We start from the raw sequence: 20,658 nt of genomic DNA, 5'->3' as shown, positions 1-20,658 counted from the left end.
GGGAGATGAGAGCAAGCAAGAGTTTTAGCAGGGATACAAATCTTCACCTCTGTTCCCTTAGACTTTGCCCTTTCAAACTGCAAGCTGACTACAGGTAAAAAAGAAGGGGAGAAGCAGCTCAGAATGATCTTTTTGAAAGCTTTGTTGTATGTAGTATCAAAGACATTGTGAAAATGCCATCTGGACTTCATGAAGAGAGATAACACCATTCATCTCTTATTCTAACAATAGAGTTAAACGAAACGTCATCCTTTCCTACCAGTCACTGGACTACAGTAACTTGTAGACCCAACGATCTAACCAGTTAAGGTATGACTTCTAATACAGAGCTCCCTAGAAGCACGAAGCAATCATAACTTGGTTAGAGAAGGACAAATACATAAAACCTTGGTATGAAGTGACAGGCTGGCCTGAAGTCAGGTAACTGTGCCGCAGTAACATGCTGACAGGCTTAACCGCAACGCACATTCATTCTTCCAGTTCAGTTCACAACTGAAAGTAAACCAATACCCTTTACAGGGGAACAAGTGACAACTTATACACAGGAAATAGAGCAAAGCGTAGTAGAATTCTCTATCTTATGTTCAGGAGGGGATCCTATCCAGTACTATGGGGCAACTTATGTATTTGTAGAGCCTCACATCCTTGGAAAAAAATCTGTATGGGATGGATTAAATACATTAAACAAAAATGAGGTGGTGAATTTAAGAAAAGCACTGCGTAACAACAATGCCCTATTTACCTCACCTAACCATTTGGGGAAGATTCCTACTTGATCAACCTACATCTCATAATCATTAAGATTTTTATTTTTTTCTTTTTAAACTACTGAACAACTTGCGAACTTAAGAATAGGAAGCTAGCCTGTCAAAGATCATTTTTTGCTGTTTGGATATCCAGTGAATCTAATACAGCGTGGAAGCTTTTGGCCTTCTAGAGAAACAAAAACTACTCAGGCAAACCCGCATTATCTCCGGATTGCCACAGCCTTTCCTTATTTGGCTAACGTTTTGAGATTCCAATCAGACTGCTATGAAGTTCAACATGCACAAAGCATCCATTTTGAGGAAACTTCACAGCCAGTTTCCCTTCCATTCCCCCCCCCTGCCCCAAGTGAAAGTTATCTCCCTCAGCACCAACCCCCCCTCCCACATACCCACACCAGAACAAAGCAATATGGATTCGGTTTTTTTGACTGCTCTCCAACGCAGGGCAGAACAACCGTGAAGAGCCCCGCTCCCCTTAAAGTTCAGCTTTCACACTGCGGCAGAACCCATCGCGACAGAAAGCGGGCAGCCTGTTATCGATACGCGTTCCTGTATCAGGAACGGTTTCTATGGGGAACCAGCGTTTCGGAGAGAAATAAGAAGCTCCGTCCCTCCGCCCGCCCGCACACACGAGCGGCGATTCATCGCCTCAACGCCTGAGAAACCGGGGAGACGGGGGGGGGGGGTAAGCAGGAAAACTGCTACCGGAATCCCGGGCGACAAGCGGCCGCCCGGGGCGAGCCCGCCTCCCTCACCTGCCGGCCACCACCCCTCCGCCGGGGGCAACCTGTCCCCGTGTGTCCCTGTGGGTGCGTTCCCCCCCCCCAGCCCCGACAACGCGGGGCAGGGCCCGCTCCCCCCCAAGGATAGGCGGCTGCCCAAACCGGGGAAGCGAGGCGAACCGGGGGAAAGCGAAAGAGGGTCACCGGCACCTCCTCCCCGCCGAAGCCAAGGGGAGAGGCCCAACCGCCCCCTTCCCACGTCCGGCCTGCGGGGACCGAGGCGGGGGGGGGGGGGGGGGGCCGCAGCCTCTCGCCCCTCCAGCCCGCCCGCCCGCCCCCGAGCCTGACCCCGGTCGCCGCCGCCTCCCGCCCCGCTCCGCCGGCCCCTCCCCGCCCCGACACCCCCCAGCGGAGGGGAGAGCAGCCGCCTCCGGCCCCTTCCTCCTCCACCGCCTCACGGGCCGGGAGCGGAGGAGAGGCGGGGGGGGGGGCCCTTCCCCGCCTGTCCCGCCGCCGAGCTCGGCCAAGGCTTTCCCCTCACACCCCCGCAGCCCCCGCCTGGGGCGGCGGGAACGGCTCCGCACCGACCTGGTGGAGCGCGGTGAGCCCGTCCACATTGGCGTAGTTGATGTCGGCGCCCCGCTCCAGCAGCCGCAGCACCTCCTCGGTGTCCCCGCTGGAGCAGGCGGCCAGGAAGACGGCGCCGTCGTCGAACTTCACCTTGGTCTTTTTGCGCTTGACCACGGGCGGCTCCAGGTCGGTCTCGGAGCCGATCCAACGCTTCAGCTGCTCGTTCCGCTTCTGCTTGGCGTCCGCCATCTTCATACCCCGCTCCTGCCTGGCCCCCTTAGCTAACGCCGCACCGAGGATAGACTATATACCGCCAGTATCCCACAGCGCACCGCGGCCCGCACTCGCCCTCGCTCCGCTCACCCACCCACCCAGGCGGAGGGCGCGGGGCGGGAGGGAACGGGAGGGGCGGGGCGGCGGCGGCGGCGGCCTCCTTAGCATAATCCCGCGAGATTTACCGGCGGCGGGGAGGCGGGGCTGAGAGGAGCCGGGGGCGGGGCCGGGAGTGACGCGACCGACGCGGGAGGGCGGGGGACGGGCGCGGCGGGTGGCGTCACTGGCGGGCGGGGGCGTGGCCGGCGGGAGGAGGGGGCGGGGCGTCCTCGGGGGGGCGGGGCGGGGGAGTGCCGCCGCCGCCGCCGCCGCCGCCGCCGCCTGTGTGGTGAGTGGGGCGGGCTCGGCGGGCCCGGTTTGCCTCATGGCGGGCCCGCGAGTTCAAGAGTTCAGCCGAAGGGGGTCCACCGGCTTCCCCTGCCCCGTTCGGCGCGGAATTCCCCGCCACCGCAGAGGGAAGAGCCCGGCCGAGAGGCGTCCGGCGGGAGCGGGACCCCGCTGCCGCCTGCCCCGGGGCCTCGCCTCAGGGGGCGGCCGGGGCACCGGCCTTCGCCCGCTGCGGCCCGGTCTGCCGTCAGGGCCGAAAAAAGGCGGTCGAAAAGCGACGAGGGCCTTGACGGGAAAAGGGCCGTCACCGGGGGCGGACTTCTCCGGGACGCAGTGCGAGCGGAGAGGGAGCGGTGTCGTTCATTGGGGCGCCCGGTGTGGGCCTTCGACCCCAAAACCGAAGGCGGGTGCTTAGCGCCGCGCTCCCCCACCTCAGCCGGGCAGCTGAGGTCGAGGTGCCGCCTGTCCCCGCCGGCCACCGCCGCCTCACACGCAACAACGTCCCCACAACAGGGCAAACGCAGCCGCTGGGGGAAAGAAGGGAAGAAACGGGGCGACTCGCTGAGGATCCTTCGTTTTGGGGGGTGAGGCGTGACGGCGTTAGGGCAGCTTGCTGTACAAGAGCACCGTCGTCTCCCATTTGCCCTGACGCTTCCGCGTGACGGTGGACAAATCCCTGTGCTTGTTGTCCGTTTTACTTAAAGTTCGCTTCCGTTATCGGAAAACCTGGGGTAGCCCAACCATCTTTTCTGTTGGGAGAAAACAAGTCGTTCAAAAGCATACAGCATTTGAAGATGCAATGACTGAAATGTATTCGTTCGGAGTTGCGACTTCTAGGAACCGAGCTATTACATGTAGTAAATTTTCTTCCATGCATAGCATGTTCTCTTTAGCTAAGAGTAATACATATTTTGTTTTAAACTGAATCATCTTGGGCGGAAAAAATGTGGTTTTAAACTTCCTGGAAAGAAAGTTTTCTTTTCATCTAATTATAGGAAACAAAGTATAGTTTAAGAGGGTCACCAAACCTCATACACTATGAATTTTGCATGGTTTGTTCTTCTCTAATTATAATTTCTCCTTACGGTGGGCAGTCTCACTGCCTACTCAGGCTTCCTATTTCCATTTTTATTGATAAAAATGTCAGCGGCATGTTGCAAGAAGTAGTAGTTGTAAGGTACCTGCAGCAATGCGTTGTTCTTAATGTCTTTCAGAACGAATTTTCATCTGGAGATATTTGCATAGTATCCATCAGATTTACTCATATAGCAATGCATGAGATACAGTGCGCTGACAATTTGTAGGCGCAATGCGATTGTGAACGAAAGGCGACATCTTGTAGTCAAGATGGAGGATTTGCCAGGGGAAGATTTGCAGTCTGAGTAGGTGGATGAAGAATTACCTGGCACCTAATTTATACCTTCCCATTGACAGCCTGTGTGACTATCCAGAGGTACAGTTTAGGCTCCTGGGTTTGAAAGTATGGCTGACTCTGCATAATGCACTTCAGAAGCAGTCTTTGCAGTGTTCATTACTCACGCGGGTGACTGAGTTGTGCTTTGACATAGCGCTGGTACCATCGGCCCAGTACGGACAGTTACCAGCCGGGAGCTTCGTTGCATCAACAGACTCGCGTCTAAGGAGGGGATTTGTGCGGGCTCCAGCCACCTGCTGTGGTCCTGTCCTCGTGGGCAAACTTCCCTGGGGAGAGGCTCTCAATCCAGTGCCATTTCCTAAAGAGCTGAAAACTATAACCCAGAAAAAGCTAACACAAGATAAAAGCTGAGTCCGCCTTCCCCAGATATCTCTGATATTTCACATGTACCCTTCCCAACATGCTGCTTCTCTCTTTCTATCTCTCAGTTGGCTGCCTGAAAATTTGACTCTTCAAAGAAACCACATAGCTGAAGAATGTAATACACTGATTTCAGCAAGCAATGTGTAAATCAAGTGCTTTACTAGCAGCAAAGTAATTCTAGGCAAATTGATAGGCACTTATTCAAAATGCACTCTCTTAGGAATTTCATTGTCATGGAGCATGTTTTTAGGTTTCCATCAGAGCTCCAGTCCCCTCTCCTTGACTTCATTCCTCCAGCTAAGCTTTTTCTTTCTGGTCATGGATCCTCCTTCAACACCTTCAGCTCACTCTCCTTGGCTCGTTAGCGAAATGCAGAGGTTCTAGAGCTCAGAAGGCAGGGATTTTTCTGCTCTTAAGTATCATACAGTCTGCTTTTAAAGACCAGATCTAGTACTTTTGTTTCTTTCTCCAGGGCATTTTTTCACTGATTTGGCTCCAGCTTTTCAGAGAACTTCAGCAAATACCTTTCCTTACACTGCAGCAATTTGTATGTTCTACGTTCTTGACTTTATTTTTCCTCGACTTTTTCATTTTTTTGGGTTGCACCTCATTGGGGAGTTATGTTATGTTTGAGGCTTTTTACAGACTCCACAGGCAACATATAATTCATTTGTGCAGCCAGCTGAAATTCAGATATTCCATATATATGGAGTATATATGCCCTTCCCAGATAGCTGTTTGCTCTGCAGTAAATTATATGTGGTCCTTGAATGTGATCTAGCAAAGCATATGGTCTTCCTTAAGCAAAAAGTAGAGCTGTCATTCATGTAAACTGTTGAATCTCTGCAATCGTTCACATTTTCTGTATTCGAGAAAATTCAGAACAAGAAGGGAATAATGATAAAAGTAATAAAAATAATATTTTTTTTAAAAAACTTGTTTTTAATTTCTGTATTTTTCCTATCTCATATCTCACATAAACGTTTATAACTTCAACAGCAAAGGCATACCAGGCCATATTCTTTACCCCATCCTACCAGTTTGATGTCATTCAATTTCATTGTAAAAGCAGTGTAGCTGAGCGGAGATGAGATCGTCTACAGCTTCTAATTCAGTACTAATTGAGATAAGCATATACAATTACCAATAATATTTGCTGCTGAAATCTGATACTCTTTTCCGATTATCTACCTAAGCATGGAGGGTGAAATTCATCTGTGCAGAGGGTTAGACCAAACCCTATATATTAAGCCTCTCTTTGAAGACCGCATTGAAGGTGAGTATAAAATTTGTCCTAAACCAGTCATTGGTGCAAGACAGTATCACAAGATTGAATTTGGTAACTGCGTAAGTGTGCATGTGTGTTTACAATAATAATAGTGTGCTAACAAGAGAGACCATTTTAGGTACCTGGTATGTGCAACTTAAGGACACACTGAGTAGACCTAGTTCTGTCAGGCTATTTTGATGTATCTCTACCAGACTACCCAACACAACAGATGTGCTGTGAAATCCTTTGTTTTCGTGTATATACATAGCATTAAAGGTGATTGAATGTGTAATTTTCCACATGCAAATACTAGCACTGATTTCAGTAGGGCTACTTTTCTCTAGAGGTAACCATGTAAACATTTGCAGAGATAGCATCTATGTGTGTATATATTTTCAGTTAATTTAATGGCAGGGTTCAAGTGATCAGTAAAATGATTTAGCAATGAGATTGTTATCGGTATGCTTTCTGGTTTTCCATTTTTTCTTAAAAGCATTACAACCATCGTTCAAAGCTATTTCACACGGGCTTCTGGACCACAGAAGTACACAGATGAAGCTTTTGCACTACCTGAAATAGTCAGCTTCGGGGATGTAGAATTTTTTTTCTGACCTCCTAAGGATAATTGTTGTCTTGTCCTTCATCTTGAACAACAACAGACATAGTGTGGCTTCCAAAAATTTTGTCCTAACATTTTTCTCTCCCCAGTGAAGAAAACTAATATATCAAAGTTAATTTTATCAACTCCAGCTCTGGGAAAAATGGGTAATTTGAAGAGATAGTGACAAATACTGTATATATTGACACAAAGCTTTCTACTAAATCCTGCAGATTTTTATAAAGAATCACGGATTGTAAAAGGAGAGATGGGATAAAAAAATATAAAAGCCTTTTTCAACATGAAAAGGCCGTGACAGAGATACTTATCATAAGAATAAGGCATTTCTTTCATTTTTTTATTGGATAGTCATAGTCCTTCCTATTTTTAAATCTGGTGTATTTTCTACTCTGATTGTGTGACAAACCCATACAAGTGACAGTGAAAACTCTGGTACATTCCTTATCCAGCAAAAAAGAGATAAGAAGACTATGCACAAAGTGCTATCAAAATCTTAAAGTACATTATGGAAGAAGCAGACTTCTCGAAACCCCACATATCAAGGTGGGTTACTTTTTGATGCTGCATAATCCTGAGTCACCGAAACCAAAACTAAAACTACCGTAGCAACCAGGGCACATATTTATAAACTATGCAGTTCTGAATCAGTTTTGCAATGATGTATTCTCCCAGCATCTTTCAGGAGCTTTACACAGATTGCTGTCTCCGTATTCTTGGATGGCAATGCAAGCTAACATTTAAACTTGATTCACACAGAGATGCTCTCACATACTTCTGCGTGTACCCATCTGTTAAAACAGCATTTGGTCTACCGACAATTTCAACAGTGCATGGGTTAAGCTAAAAATAGTTGTCTTGGCTAGTAAGAAGTAACACCATGTCCTTTAGAAATAGGGAAATACACTTATTTATAAAATTGACTTTATAAAACCAGTCTTACTTTCAATTAAGTTTTGCCTAGTCACTTCAGAAAAAACAGAACCGAGCCGTATGTTGTGTAACAGAAATACAGGCGCTCTGTTTCTATTCAGTCTCTGCAGTCCTGGGAATGCTGCACGTGTAGGGATGTAGACACGGTGTTAGACACTCTGCCATGACAGTTGTCCATTTTGGCCTCTTGCTGTTGAGAACAAGTATCTTTGGTTTATTCTGATGTCCAAAAGGCCGTGTAATCTTATGAACCCTGTTCAGCATTTCTGCAGGTGAAGTGTTTCTTTTCCACTGCTGTGTGTGGCTCAAGTCAAGGAGCGTACTATTGAAATGTGCGATTTAAATACTGAGGGGGAAGGGAATGACCTGTCCCTCCGAAATGCATGCAAGATGTTCCCTCTGAGTCGCATTCTGAACGCATCACAGCTGAGAAACATACTCCCAGGGCTGCGGGAGGGCAATTTGGACAAAAAGAAATGAAAGACATCCTGTCCTAGCTTCTCACTCACAATGCAAATATCCATACACTCGAGGGTTATTGACAGCTGTGACACTTAGATTTCTGCCTTTCTGCTACCAGGAGGTATATCAATTTCCTTTTGAAACACTTGTTTTGGTATATGAAAGTGTCCTTTCTTGAACTTGGGGTTTGAAAATGCTGAAATCTCTGTGTGGCTCAACAATTGGCTTGGCTTGGATTTCGGGCATCTAGGAGTATGCCCTGCTGCTCATGGTGCCTACAGGCTCTATTTTCATGAGCCAGCAGAGCATATGACATAACTGTGCACTCACATCATGTTTAGTCTTAGCAATGTAGTAACATAAGTAACACACCTATATCAGTGACAAAAATAATGTCGTCCTTTAGCCTATTCAGACAGCTGTTAAAAGGAAAACCAAGTGGGTTTTTTAAAAAGAGAACTGGCTGACAGAGTATAGCGATGCTTATTTATAAGAATATTCATAAAGGCCTGTTTCCCTGAATACAACAGAAACAAGCAACTGAAAGCAGTTTCCTTGCTCACAAATCACTTTTTCTAGTAGTTTGTTGTCCTAATAAATGCTGCCACTACTGGTTTTCTGTCCCCTGTATTTGTTACTAGCCCTGTTTTTGCTACGGAAAGTTACTTCTTTGTAGGTAACTCCTCAGGCTACAGCTTAACTGATCAGATGTCATCCCAAACCATCAAGTGACTCCTTTGGTGGCCTCCTATTGTTCCTTAGCACAAGGCCATAAAGCCATTGAATTGCTTCATCGTGTCAATTCAAAAGAAGAGTGACTTAATTGAGACAATTAATCTGAGGCTACATTAGTCTGCAGCAACCACTAATGTAACGCTAAGGTACTCCAGAAGCTCTAACGTCTCCGTCATGAATGCACACAGATGTACCCTTCAGAATCTTCTTAACTGGCCTCTGGTTTGACAAGCTTATGACTTTCAACCCTCATCTGCTGAAATCACATTTCCTAACCATTCCTAAATTGGCTTGCTGGCCTGCAACTCCCCCGTTCAGTCATCACGATAACTCAAAAGGCGCCATTGAGAAGGGACCTGTAAAAATCCTTTTCCTTTAGCAGATGCTTAAAGTAACTCAAAAGCAGCTTCTTCCCACCAGAGCATTATTTTCTGCTGGTCTAGCAAACTGAGCAGACTCATCAAAGGGTGACAGGAGGCTTCCAAAAGAGACGGGAGTGCGTGGCCAGGCCTGGGGAAGGACAGACTCGCTCTCCTTAGAAGCAGGGAGACATTATGTAGGCTCAACCATCACATGAAATCTACCTGTAGTTCTAGCTGTGCCCATTAAGTCATTATTTTTCCTCTCTCGGAAGGTTTCTTTAATGGTTTGGTGTCCTTCGGACCGAGATTCTGGCTTGTGGAAAATAAATCTGCTAACTAGAGTAAGGCAAGGGAGCACTGCCAAGTTAATTCCCCACACTCCTTTACCCACCATTTTGCCTTCTCCGTGGAGGTAATGCATCTGTCTTCATTTCACTCTGTTTGTTTCCACGTGGCAGCTAGCAAATTGGACTCTCTGCAAACACGATAGTGAGTGGAGGGCTAGATCATTTTCATATTAAATAATAAAAATAACTTTCTCCTTCTTGGCAGTCTTCATTTTCAAAATGAAGCCCTGGGAGTACAGCAACAGCAGCGTGGAGCAAGCCAGGACCCCAACTGGAACTCACCCCCCAGCCACAATGGGGCAACGCACCCGGCAAATTCACCCCCCGTGTCCGTCTGCCCCTTCCTCCCGGGCATGTCTGGGTCCTGGTCACTGCCCTGCGCGCAACACTGGTACAGCTGCTTCGTTATGATTACGAAACAGTCATAGTATATTTTTACTTCAAGCACTAACTGAGATCTGAAACGCTGATTTTGTTGAGATCAGACACTTGGCTCCAGGTTGCGTTAAGCATTCCTTGATTTCTATTTTTATTTATGTGCATTTTGTTGCTCTTTCCCTCTAATGGAACTGGCTCAAGAAAGTAAAGGCTGCTCCTAGAAAAGTTCTACATTACACTTATTTTAAGACAAATGAGTGGGTAGATAGATAGATGTGAAATGACATTATTTCAACTAGATTAATAACAGTAAAATTAACTTTCTACTTGTATATATAATTATAGCTTAAAGATACGATTTTAAAATTGAATTGTTTTGATTATTTTGTTTATTAACATTTTGATTACTTACTTAGGACTGTGGGCTGATAAGTAGAATAACTAATTGGAAGTTGGAACTTTTCTGGCTCTGCACCTGAATCTTGCTTTTACATGGGATAAATAACTCAAAGTTCTTAATTTTGCATTTCTGACCTCGATTTGTATTTAAACCTCAAGAGCTGAATAAAGAATTTTGATCACAATAATTAGAATCTTTCCACTCCCAGTGTTCACAATGTAAGATTTAAAAGATTTAAAATAAAGCCTTAATAAAAAAGTCTGCTGGAGATAAAGCACCCAATGCTGCAGCTTCTTTTGCAGTAGGAATTTTGATCGAGCAAGGAGTGCTCTGAAAAAACACAAACACTCTTGTGTGTTAGAAAACACTTAAAGTGATTTCTGTGCTAAAATGTCTGTGTTACAGTTCTGTGGGCCCATATATTTAAAAAACTTAGGTTTTGCATATTTTTGAAATTGTGCATAATATTAAATCTTATGATCTTGATAAAATCACAGTGTTACTCCCAGGAAAATAAATGGCAAACAATTACTTCAAAAGGAGAATGATCTGGCCCTACTCTCTCATCATTTTGCATTTAGATAAAATTGGAGAAAAGGCCTAACTGCTATAGAAAATGAAACAGTGTAAAAAATTAATAGCTTAAAGTACCATTCCAATGTCTTCTTTCTGTAAAAAATAGCTAATCCATACTTAAAATTCAAAATCTATGTTGCTGCTTTTCTGCGTTGTATATTTAGAAGATCTTAACTTTCAAAGAGACACCAGGCGGTTCCCCACACAAAACAGGAATATCCTGCAACCGTATCCTGCATACAATCACTGTCATGTAACACTCACACTTCTCTGCAGTAACAGTAAGCACAAAGGGAAACACATTTCTTAATATTTTCTACCCAAAACATATGCAGTAGTTTTAATGTCAATTTCTTCTAGAAGTCTAATAATTGTATAGGTGATACATACATAGGTCACATTACAGAATGTCTCGATGCATTAATTCATTTTTATTTAAAACAGTCAAGGCTCGATTTAGGAACTCCTACTTGTTTTAGTGAGTTTGTATTAGCTCCCACTAATATCCCACTGAATCCCACTGGAGTTATTTACGCAAGTAAATGATTTCCAGTATAAGTTCCAAAATCTGAAATTTAATTGTATGTTAACTTATGATGGGGTTATACAAGACACAGACAATTTCCAGCCTGACTATTTATTCAGGTTAAACATATTATAGCAGATCTGGAATCACATTCCCCTGTTATATAACATTCCCACAGATTCACACTTCAGCTTTAGGAAGGAGATGAGGGTCGGGCCTCGAAGAAGCAATTACCCCACGTGGTCCTCATACGTAGAGAGATAGAGCTAAATATAACAGAAAGCATGCCATTTGCCCATACAGTGTTAAATGAGCTCCATACCATAATCAGAACACAGTTAAACAAAACCAGGCAGTTACCTAGAAACAAAAGCACAAAAATCTCTGTCTCTCTCACATGCCTGAAAGCGTTTGTGGTCAGATCCTGCCACTGTTGTTCACATTGTACAGCATTTATGAGTGGTCCCATTGAGGTACTAGGGTATTAGAAACAATTTATAAGTTAATAAATGCTTCAGCTGCTTTTAAAACTGCCATAAAATAGGCACCATTTAGAGTCAATATTTGCTTTAATGATTCCAGTGTACAGTGGCTTTCTTAGGTTTGTGTTGCCCAGCCTGGGTACAAGCTATGCAAGCACAGAGCTCAGCCTAAGCTGCAAAATTCTGGTAGACTAACTTAAATCTAGCCTAACTTAGTTTACACTTGAGCTTTATGCAACTCTGGGTACACTACTACCAGTAGCCAAGCTAGTTAGTTTTAAGGTAGCTCAAGCACATCTTTCTGGCATCTTCTCTATCTGTTGATATTTCATCTGCTGGCATGGAAGTTACAGAGGATCATATCATCAGCTGGTATAAATTTATTGCAGCTACACTGGATAAAGGTCTGAACTGCAAATTTTAGTACTTTAGGTATAAGATCTGGGTTTCACTTGTATAAATACATATTCTGAGAAAGTCCAGACTAACTCTACTGAAACAGAGATACCTAATTCACAGAAGTGGGCTTGAGACTAGAATTTGGTCGATACCCAAATGTCATGAAATACAGTTGCTATGCTTCACCTGAGTGTCATGGTGGACATGATAATCTTCTCAGGTAAGCTAAAACCAGCTTTTAGAAAGTTTAGTAGAAATCTTTCTGCCTTGGTCTCCTCTGACCCACACGGTAGATTTCTGTCTGCCCGTGTGTCACGAGGGATGCTGAGTGCTCAATGTCTGGCAAACATTTGAGACATCTACACAGTCTGTCTCTTTTCAGTATTTAAATTTCCTCGGTACCCTGAAAGTTAGTATAGGTTTACACAGTATGTCTAACTGAGCAAGCATAGACGGAGATGGATTCGGTTTGTCTGCGCCCCAAGCTGCTGTGTATCTTGTCTGGAAATAAAAGAGCTCTTCCTTTCAGGTAATGTAGGCATACGGCTCCTAGACCAAAGGTAGCTTGTTTCTGCCCAGCTTGGAGCACCAGCGAAACAAGCCGCCGTCTGTCTGCACCTGTCCGCGTAGACTGTTATGACGGGACATGGGTGTTGCAAGCCTCGTAGTGAGGCCCCGGGCTGGAGTCTGGGTGGAGGCAGAAGCCAGGTGATGTAATTAAGGCAATCTGAAATCAAGAACCGGAGACATAAAATACTCATTAGCCTAACAGAGGAAGGCGAGCATACGGTTGGAGGTAGGGTTTGGCACCCAGAAGCCAGGGAGCTTGCACGCACCTTGACAAGAGGTTGGACTTCATGGTTGGACTCGATGATCTTGAAGGTCTTTTCCAACCTAAATGATTCTATGATTCTAAGAGCGTAGCTAAACTTCTGCTGGAGCCAGGAAACCATGGAGTGCAATTGATGAGGTGGGACCAGGAGAAGGAGCAGAGGGAACAGCAGCAAGGCCAGATGGCTCGGGCCCAGAACTACGACGGAACCGGCGGCAGAGGCGAGCCGGATCCTGACGGTGCAACCAAGAAGACAACAGCAGAGACCGGGCCTAGAGGCAAGGCAGAGAACGGAGCTCCAGCCAGTGCACTTGTTCCCAGGACATCTTTTGTCCACGCCCCATCTACCGAGGTCTAATGACATCTGTCTGCTGGCTATAACGCCTGTTCTGGAGGCCGGGTCCCCTTCCGAGGGCACAGCACCCCAATGACTGGCTGCGTGAGGAAAGTCGTCTTCCTCGGCTAGCCGTGGCATAGTCATACCTAGAAGGGACCGCATTTGTTAATTTTAATGCAGTTAGAGCAGGACTGTAAAGAAATCTGTGGAACATTTGTTTCCACACAATATTAATCAATATAATGAGGTGCAATCACGTAATCGGTCCCACTGAAACCTATAAGGCCTTGTAGGTATGCATATGCTTACATGTACACTTACGAAGTAAGCATACACTTACTCGGGCCTCTACCTCAGTATAAGCAGGAGCCTTAATTTTTCAGGGGATGAAAGGATGTAATAAACAGTGGAACTGGGCATTTCAGTACCCGTAGGGCTGAAGGTGGTGCAAGAAGACGGGTTAGCTTTCTGGCATGTGTGTCAGTCATTATAATAAAACATTTTGCTGCAGAGGTGTGTACATCTTCGCGCAGCGCCTGTGAAATGACTGCCAGGAGATTAATTACGATATTTATACTAATCTAACCAAAGACATCTAACAACAGTTATGTCTGTAGCACCCACTGCTCTCGTGCGCTGCAACAGAACTGGATGCGAGTCTTTTTCCCTTGGTGCGTCTGCTTCTAGCTGGAAAGCCGTGAAGCTTACATATACATGCGAGAAGCTGGGCTTCTGCCAGAGTGCCATTTGACACTATGCCAGCTTTTGGTCCTTCAAAAACAAAAAGCTTTTGGCCTTTGCCATTTAGGCGGTGCACCAGTTCATCCCCAGCTTATCTTTAGACTTATAAACTATTTGTAAGACTAATTACTGTCAGCAGTGAGATGGGTTTTTCAGGATGGGATGTTCTTACATAACTATAAATGTACATGAGAAAGCCTCAGTAAAGGGAATTAGCCTGCATGCTGAATTATCCACATTTGCTTGTTTCTGTCAGATACCTTCCTCAGACAGAATTTTCTTCTTCCAGTGACACACATAAGATTGTAAAATGAACTCACAGTAACTTATCTTCTGGATTTGTTGACAGCGATCTTTGTTAATCCTGGGAGGGGGGGAAAGGAGCAACAATTTCAAATAATTTTCATATTTCTTCCACATTAAATAAGGAAATGAAAAAGGTAGTGTCATATCTTACATTATGTTCAGGATATGTATCCAAAGCAAATGTGAGGATTCCAGTGCTTTGGTTTTTTTTAAGATGACTTTATCATGTCCCAGTAAACAGATTGTAATCATGTATTATCCTTGCTCTAGCTGGGAGCTTTGGCAGGTCTTTTGTTTTTGAAGCAGGTGCTCTCCTGTTTGCTGTTTAGCAAGTAGTTTAAAAAGGAAAATTTTATAAAGCTCTAGGATTATTTTCCTCTGGTTCTACAACCTAAAATTCTATTGCATCAGATTTAAGAATCACATGGGTTTCTCATTAAATAACCATGTTTATTTTCAGTTCCATGCTGTACAAAAATAATTGATTTTCCATAATTTGTAATGCATTAAAATGCATTAATTCACTATTTTAATGCACTGTTACATTATAGAGGTCCTAATTATATTGACAGTAGGCTTGATTCTCTGTTGCTATGTGTTAGAGAGTGTTTCCACTGTCTGAGTTCAGTCATCGAAGTTAGGTGATCAGAGCTGCCCTCCGGAAAGGTCTTTCACTTTCCAGTGACTATAAAGTCCAAGGAGACTGCTCTCCTAAGATAGGTGCCTGAAGTCAGGCAGCATTAATATCCCCCACTTCACACTCATTTAAACCAACAAAATGCAAGTGCAAAGTGGAATGAAAGGACTGGGCTTCTGGTGGGATAATTTTAAACATTCGCGTTACATTTTCTTTGCATGCCTGTAAATGGCTGGAGAGCGAATCAAGCTCGCTCAGTCACACCTCAGCCTGCAAAGAGTCTCATTGACTATAGACAACTGACATGAGGAAAGGAGGCAGAATCCGAAGACTCACCTTGCAGAGAACCACCTGAAAGAAGTAATTATTATTCACAACTTTAGCTACAGCTCTTGGATTTCCACTGCTTTCACTGTTGATCCCATGCTTTGTAGATCTGTTTTGGAGATGTGTGTCGTTACAGAACCTGACTCCCCGTTCAGTACTCGGTAGTCAGCTGCACGCTACCTACTGCTGTATGTTAGCACCATGGGCACATCTCCATCAACAAGTAATTCAATGCAATAGGAGCAGATCAGCAGCTGGAAATGGCTGGTACCGAGTCCTACATTTACATTCTGTACGTATGGGCATCTTACCTTAGATCAGATTTACTGTGATGCTTGAACTATTTCTAGGTTTTTATCGCGGGTTGTGCCTACCATAAATGTGGTTCAAAATCCTCCTGCCCTAATTAGGCTTGGAGCGCAGTAAATAAACTTTTGGAGTGAAAGTTACAGTTTCATTTCCCGAGGAAGATATCTTTTGTATGCACCAAACCCACTCTGCAAACCAAGCCAACATGCAGTGAGTGGGGATGATCAGAGGATTCACTCCAAAACCTCACTACTATTCTGAACAAAAACCCTGCTGGAGGTGCAGCTTCTAGGTACTGAAGACTGCTCACTGACACTGGTCCTGCTCCACTGTAAATCGATGGCCAAATCCTCAGCAGGATCAGGACCGCTGCCTTTAATTAAAATGCATGCAATATTACTGCGCATCTGGGCGATGAACTATATCACTCTGCTATTTCTGCACTGCTAAAGCTTGTATTTAGAACAATGGAAAACAATTTGAGAATTGCAGTTTTTCACTTTATTTTGTTATGTGACATTTATTTGTGTAGAGAGGATATAAACCAGCTATCCTGGGTCTTACATGCACGAAGAATTCACTTTTCTTTTAAAGAACTGAAGATAGATCCTTGTTTTCATTTTTTAGAAGCGATAAGACATTACAGAAGTTACTGTGAATATGTGAATCATAATAATCTAAACCCCTGTATTTCATTAAATGTGCTCCTAATAAATCACCCTTAGTCTTCTTACATTTGTAGTGTTTCAGAACAATTTGCTGCTGTCCCAAGGCATGAACTTTTTGGTCTGACAATGAGAGCATTTAATCTCCAGCTCACTTTAAATAGATTCTTCCAGCTCAGAACAGAGAGGTCTGGCAACAAATGTATGTGTTAACACCATAGTGATGAATGATTTAAAAGAAGTTATTTAACTTGGCTACTAACAAAAGTTATTTTCCTGTAACTTTAAAATTTTAATGTAAATAATAAAAACACCTGGTCCTTGTGCAGCCTCTGTAACATTTGATAACTGCTTTCCGAAAGCTTTCATGTCTATTAAATCCTTAGGAAGAAGCTCAAAAAAAACAGGTTAGAAATATATTATCTCAAAAGCTCTGGTTTTACCAAAAAAATTGAGTTTACTGAGGACTTCTAAAGAAGAGCAACAAAAGTAAAATCAAAGACACACAAAAGAAGGTTAATTTTTAAATAATTCAAGTTAGACGTATAGAACGTGTAAAATTTCTGAGGTTTTAGAAAATCAGGTGTAAACTAAGATAACCCAGACTGGTAAAGTTTATTTAGAAACAGCATCCATATAATGAGTATATTTGAGGAGTGTTCAGAAGCACTGGGGATGCTGCAAAATGAATCACAGTCTAGTTTTCTCTACCACATTTTCCTTAGATAATATATATGAGGTGTTCAAGGGAGGTGTGATAAGAGTAATACCCCTTTTTGCTGGTAGTTAGTGTCCTAAATCTGTTCAAATATTAATGCTATAGTAACTGGCAGTAGAGGAAGATCCTGCTTTAGACTATAGTGCATGGAGGTGCTTGCTCACTGCAGGGATTTGATGTTTCTCTTTAGAAAGAGCTAGAGAAGTATTTTTGGTGTCTTTGGTGTAACAAAGTCTTTCCAGCGTTCCAAAGACAAGTTGTATTTCAGAGGAGTCTGTTAAGGAAAAAGTCTTTGGGTGAAAAACAATTACTTACAAAGAAACTACTGCTGAGGAGGTATTGTATATGCCTTTAGTGCAGAGAAGCCTCAGTTGCTTCCATGGAGTTATGGCAATAGTGACTCAAAATGATTCAGCATTTGCTGTTCCATAACAAACAGAGATGAAGTATAATTTAAAAAAAAAAAAAAAAAAGCCATTATTTGAGCTGTCTTCCACAGATTTAAATTTTAGCAAGCATTCCAGATGGGTTTGTGGATTAAGTCTGTCTTTATTGAATGATGAAGACTCAAATTAGAGAAGGTTGCAAGAATTTCTATTATGTTGGTATGTCTTTGCTGATAATTGGTGTGGACTTTGTATTTGCCCTGAAAGCCAGACATAATCACTCTTCCAGCTCAGCACTCGGATGCCTTCCAGCCTGGCCACTCTGTTGAACTGGGACATGAGATATACTCTGCCTTTCCTTGTTTCATAAGCCAGCCCTTTGGCACCCAGGCATTCAGGAATCTGGAGAAAGGCAGGCACTGTTGAAGGAGATCCTTAGGGCTGATCCTGAGCAGTGGCTATATAAACTGAGATATGGAGATAGGTTTCCTGATAGATGGAATTAATGTACAAGAGTCTGTAGGCTGTAGACTGCAAACAGTCGAAGCAGAAAGATATCTTGTCAATTTGATTGTCAGCAGCCTGTTTGCATGCATAACTATAGTTTCTATGGTATCGTGATGAGTAAAGATTGGCAAATTTTACAAGGTGTTGTCAGAATAATGATGAAGACTGCTAAGTTAGCAAATCTGATGCAGCTATTGGTAAATATAGGTAGGCAAGGTCTAGTCACCATGATTTTACTGAACTGATTTTACCATGATTGCTGAACTGTCCTGAATGAGCCATCTAAAGCAAATTAAATACTTCTAAGAATATCCTTATTGAAAATTTTAAGGCATTTTCTCATTTACGGTTTTCTCCTTGCTCATCAGATACTCCTCAGTGGTCATCCTGCACTATACTTGAAAAGCAAGTATGTAAACTTAACCAGAAGAAAGAAAAAATAGAAAAAAGGAAGACATGATCTCTAACTTGGTCAAGAGTGTGTGGAAGCTAAGAAGTGAAGGGGGTATCTTTTCAAGAGAGGACAGAAGAACCAGAAGTTGGTTCAGGAAGCATATGAAATGTTTGCAGCCCTTCAAATACCAAAAGAATGTCTTACAAAGCATTAGGATGCAGAAGAACCTACACCTTACTTGCCAGGAGCTACTGTACTGTATGGATGGTTTTGAGATCTAGGTTACAGCCATCTTCTGCCACAGGAGAACATATTATGGCCAAACCAGGTCTTTTCACTTGATGCCAGTGTACACTAAAGGGAATGATACTCTAATCTGTGATTCCTGTAAGAATGGCCAGTACCTTGAATCTTCTTTGCTCGTGGCTTAAATCTTCATAGAAATGTCTCTGTTTGCTATGATTTCTTATGTAGATGATGATTTACTTTGGCTTTCAAAACTGACATATTCATTTAAAGTCTATATACAAGACAACTACAATGACACAAATTAGCACAAAGCAGATATTCCTCTGATTCTGACATACCGCCAAAGCATGCCCTTAAGGCCTCCTTCGGGTGCACATCTCCACAGTCTGCTCTGATAATTGCCTTTGTGTCTGGCAGTTCAAAATCAGCAGAGGTATTTCTGTCCCTACCCCCTTTTCTGGTAACATTTTCCTTTTTGTTTTACAAGTATTTTGTAAAACACAATGTTCAACTATCATAACAAAAATATTTTGGCTTACTTAGACGCAGTCTAATTATGAGGCGTTTCCAGCATCAGTCTACAAATACACATTAAACAGTCACTTTGCATGGCAATGCAAAACGTACAAGCTATGCTCACATCTGCCTTTGCATCCCAGTGGCTCCAGGATGAATAGGAAAAATAGGTGGTTCCTCAGGAAGCTGTTAGTCTGGCAGCAATGCCAATGTGAATGTGCCTGTCGAGAAAGATGTCACCCCTTAGGACTTTCAAAAAGCTTAAAAAAAATCCTTTCATTCTGAAGACTTATCATGGATCTCCCCAACCAGTTGTGTTCACAGCAATGATTTGTCCCCAATGATCCAATAAAATTTTCACAACCCTAGCAAATTAGCTCTTTTTCTTTCATTGGTAAAGTAGAGAGGAGGCTGTGGGTGGCGAAGTTGTGATATTACTTCCCTCAAAGCACAGTTTGGGAGGCAAATTGCATTGTGTTCCTCTGTTACTTTCCCTACATTGCCCATGGTCACAATACCGTGCAGACTCGGTAGCTTTGCAGTCTTAGATGAAATGTCTTAGATCTTCCAGCTGCCACATAGTTGCTGAAAAACCAAATCATAGTCTTCAGCAGTGTAAGTGCCATCTCTTTCCTCTACCAAAGCTCTCGTCATTTAGTGGATGCCAAGTTGGAGGGCTGGGGCTGAACTCTCCGAGAGTTGTCTTCCGTAGCCTCCCTTCTCCTGGTGATCGTCAAGGTTTATACGACAGTTCAGCCTCACTTCTCATTACTTGTTTTGCAATCCCTGTAGCTTTACTTTACCAAGTGTAGGTGTTACTTAAAGGCCAGTAACATTCAAGAAGTAATTCGGTGTCCACTCCAGTTATTCTCACTGCTTTACAACCAGTCATTTGAGTAGTTGTTGAAATTCTGCAAATAATAAAAGACCAAACTAGAAGAAAACCCCCTAATGTTATATGTCTGTAAGAATACCAAAACATCGAGTGCCCTGCCTACCACCAAATTAATTAAAAGAATGAACCGTGACAGGAAAAAGAATATGGGTGTTAGAGAGGAAATGCAAAATAAGAGAAGATTATAGGAAGTGCAGGCTGGTATGTAAGAACTTTTCCCCCTAAGTCCCATCACAATCCTCAAAAAGGGATTTTGGACTCACAGCACAGCACTCGCGCCCGCGGGGGCCCATCACCCTGCAGGGTTCCCCGGGGAGGGCCACCACGGGTGAAAGCACTGGCCCTTCACCCGGTCTATCCAAACTGCGGTGCTGGCACCTGCGTGCCAGAACTAACCCCGGCGGGTAAACGTCCTCCTGCCGACGTGACCCTGGGTATTTGAAAATCAGCAACTCTATACGTAGCGCCTGTTCGCTCTGTCTGAGAAGCTGAGCTCTGCCATAGCAAAGAGAAGGTGGTATAGCAAGTGCTTTACTACAATGTTCCTATGGTTCCTCTCCAAGGTGCATCTGCACTGCAGCTTGCTGGTACACGCCGTGTTGGCCTCGTAGGCCCCAGGGCAGAGTTAAGGCTGCATTTCAGAAGTGGATTTATTTCACCTCTGTACTTCCTACATTTTAGGAGTGCAGGTTTCTGCCATTTTAATGATTCATTTCCTATTTTTGAGAGACTTAATTCCTACAAGGACAAGGCTGGTAGGTAGCTCAGGTAGTGTTCTTTTCCCCAGCCAGGAGCTGTACAGCTGCTGCTGACTGCCCCAAATGGCTACCACAGTC

General features: G+C 43.9%; 1 protein-coding gene and 1 long non-coding RNA gene across 4 annotated transcripts in view; both read right to left on the bottom strand.

Annotated features, from left to right (window-relative positions):
• The window catches only part of PPP1R12A (protein phosphatase 1 regulatory subunit 12A), a 126,002-nt gene extending 123,564 nt beyond the window's left edge, over positions 1 to 2,438 (bottom strand). The window contains exon 1 of one of the 3 annotated variants that reach the window (XM_069773425.1): positions 2,078 to 2,438. In XM_069773425.1, the coding sequence (XP_069629526.1) occupies positions 2,078 to 2,314 (237 nt within the window). In that variant the 5' untranslated portion in view covers positions 2,315 to 2,438. The remainder of the gene's footprint in view (positions 1 to 2,077) is intronic. The other 2 variants (XM_069773424.1, XM_069773426.1) reach the window with 2 other exon arrangements.
• Positions 2,439 to 11,012: 8,574 nt separating this feature from the next.
• Positions 11,013 to 18,677, bottom strand: LOC138682473 (uncharacterized). The gene is made up of 2 exons (XR_011322557.1): positions 12,840 to 18,677; positions 11,013 to 12,730 (listed from the first exon to the last, which is right to left on the bottom strand). It is a non-coding gene; the product is annotated as an uncharacterized lncRNA (long non-coding RNA).
• Between the last annotated feature and the right edge of the window lie 1,981 nt (positions 18,678 to 20,658).

This window comes from Haliaeetus albicilla, chromosome 28 (genome assembly GCF_947461875.1).
Source record: "Haliaeetus albicilla chromosome 28, bHalAlb1.1, whole genome shotgun sequence".
NCBI lineage: Eukaryota > Metazoa > Chordata > Aves > Accipitriformes > Accipitridae > Haliaeetus > Haliaeetus albicilla.
The sequence above is the reverse complement of the archived record's forward strand: the minus strand, read 5'-3'. Positions and strand labels throughout refer to the sequence as shown.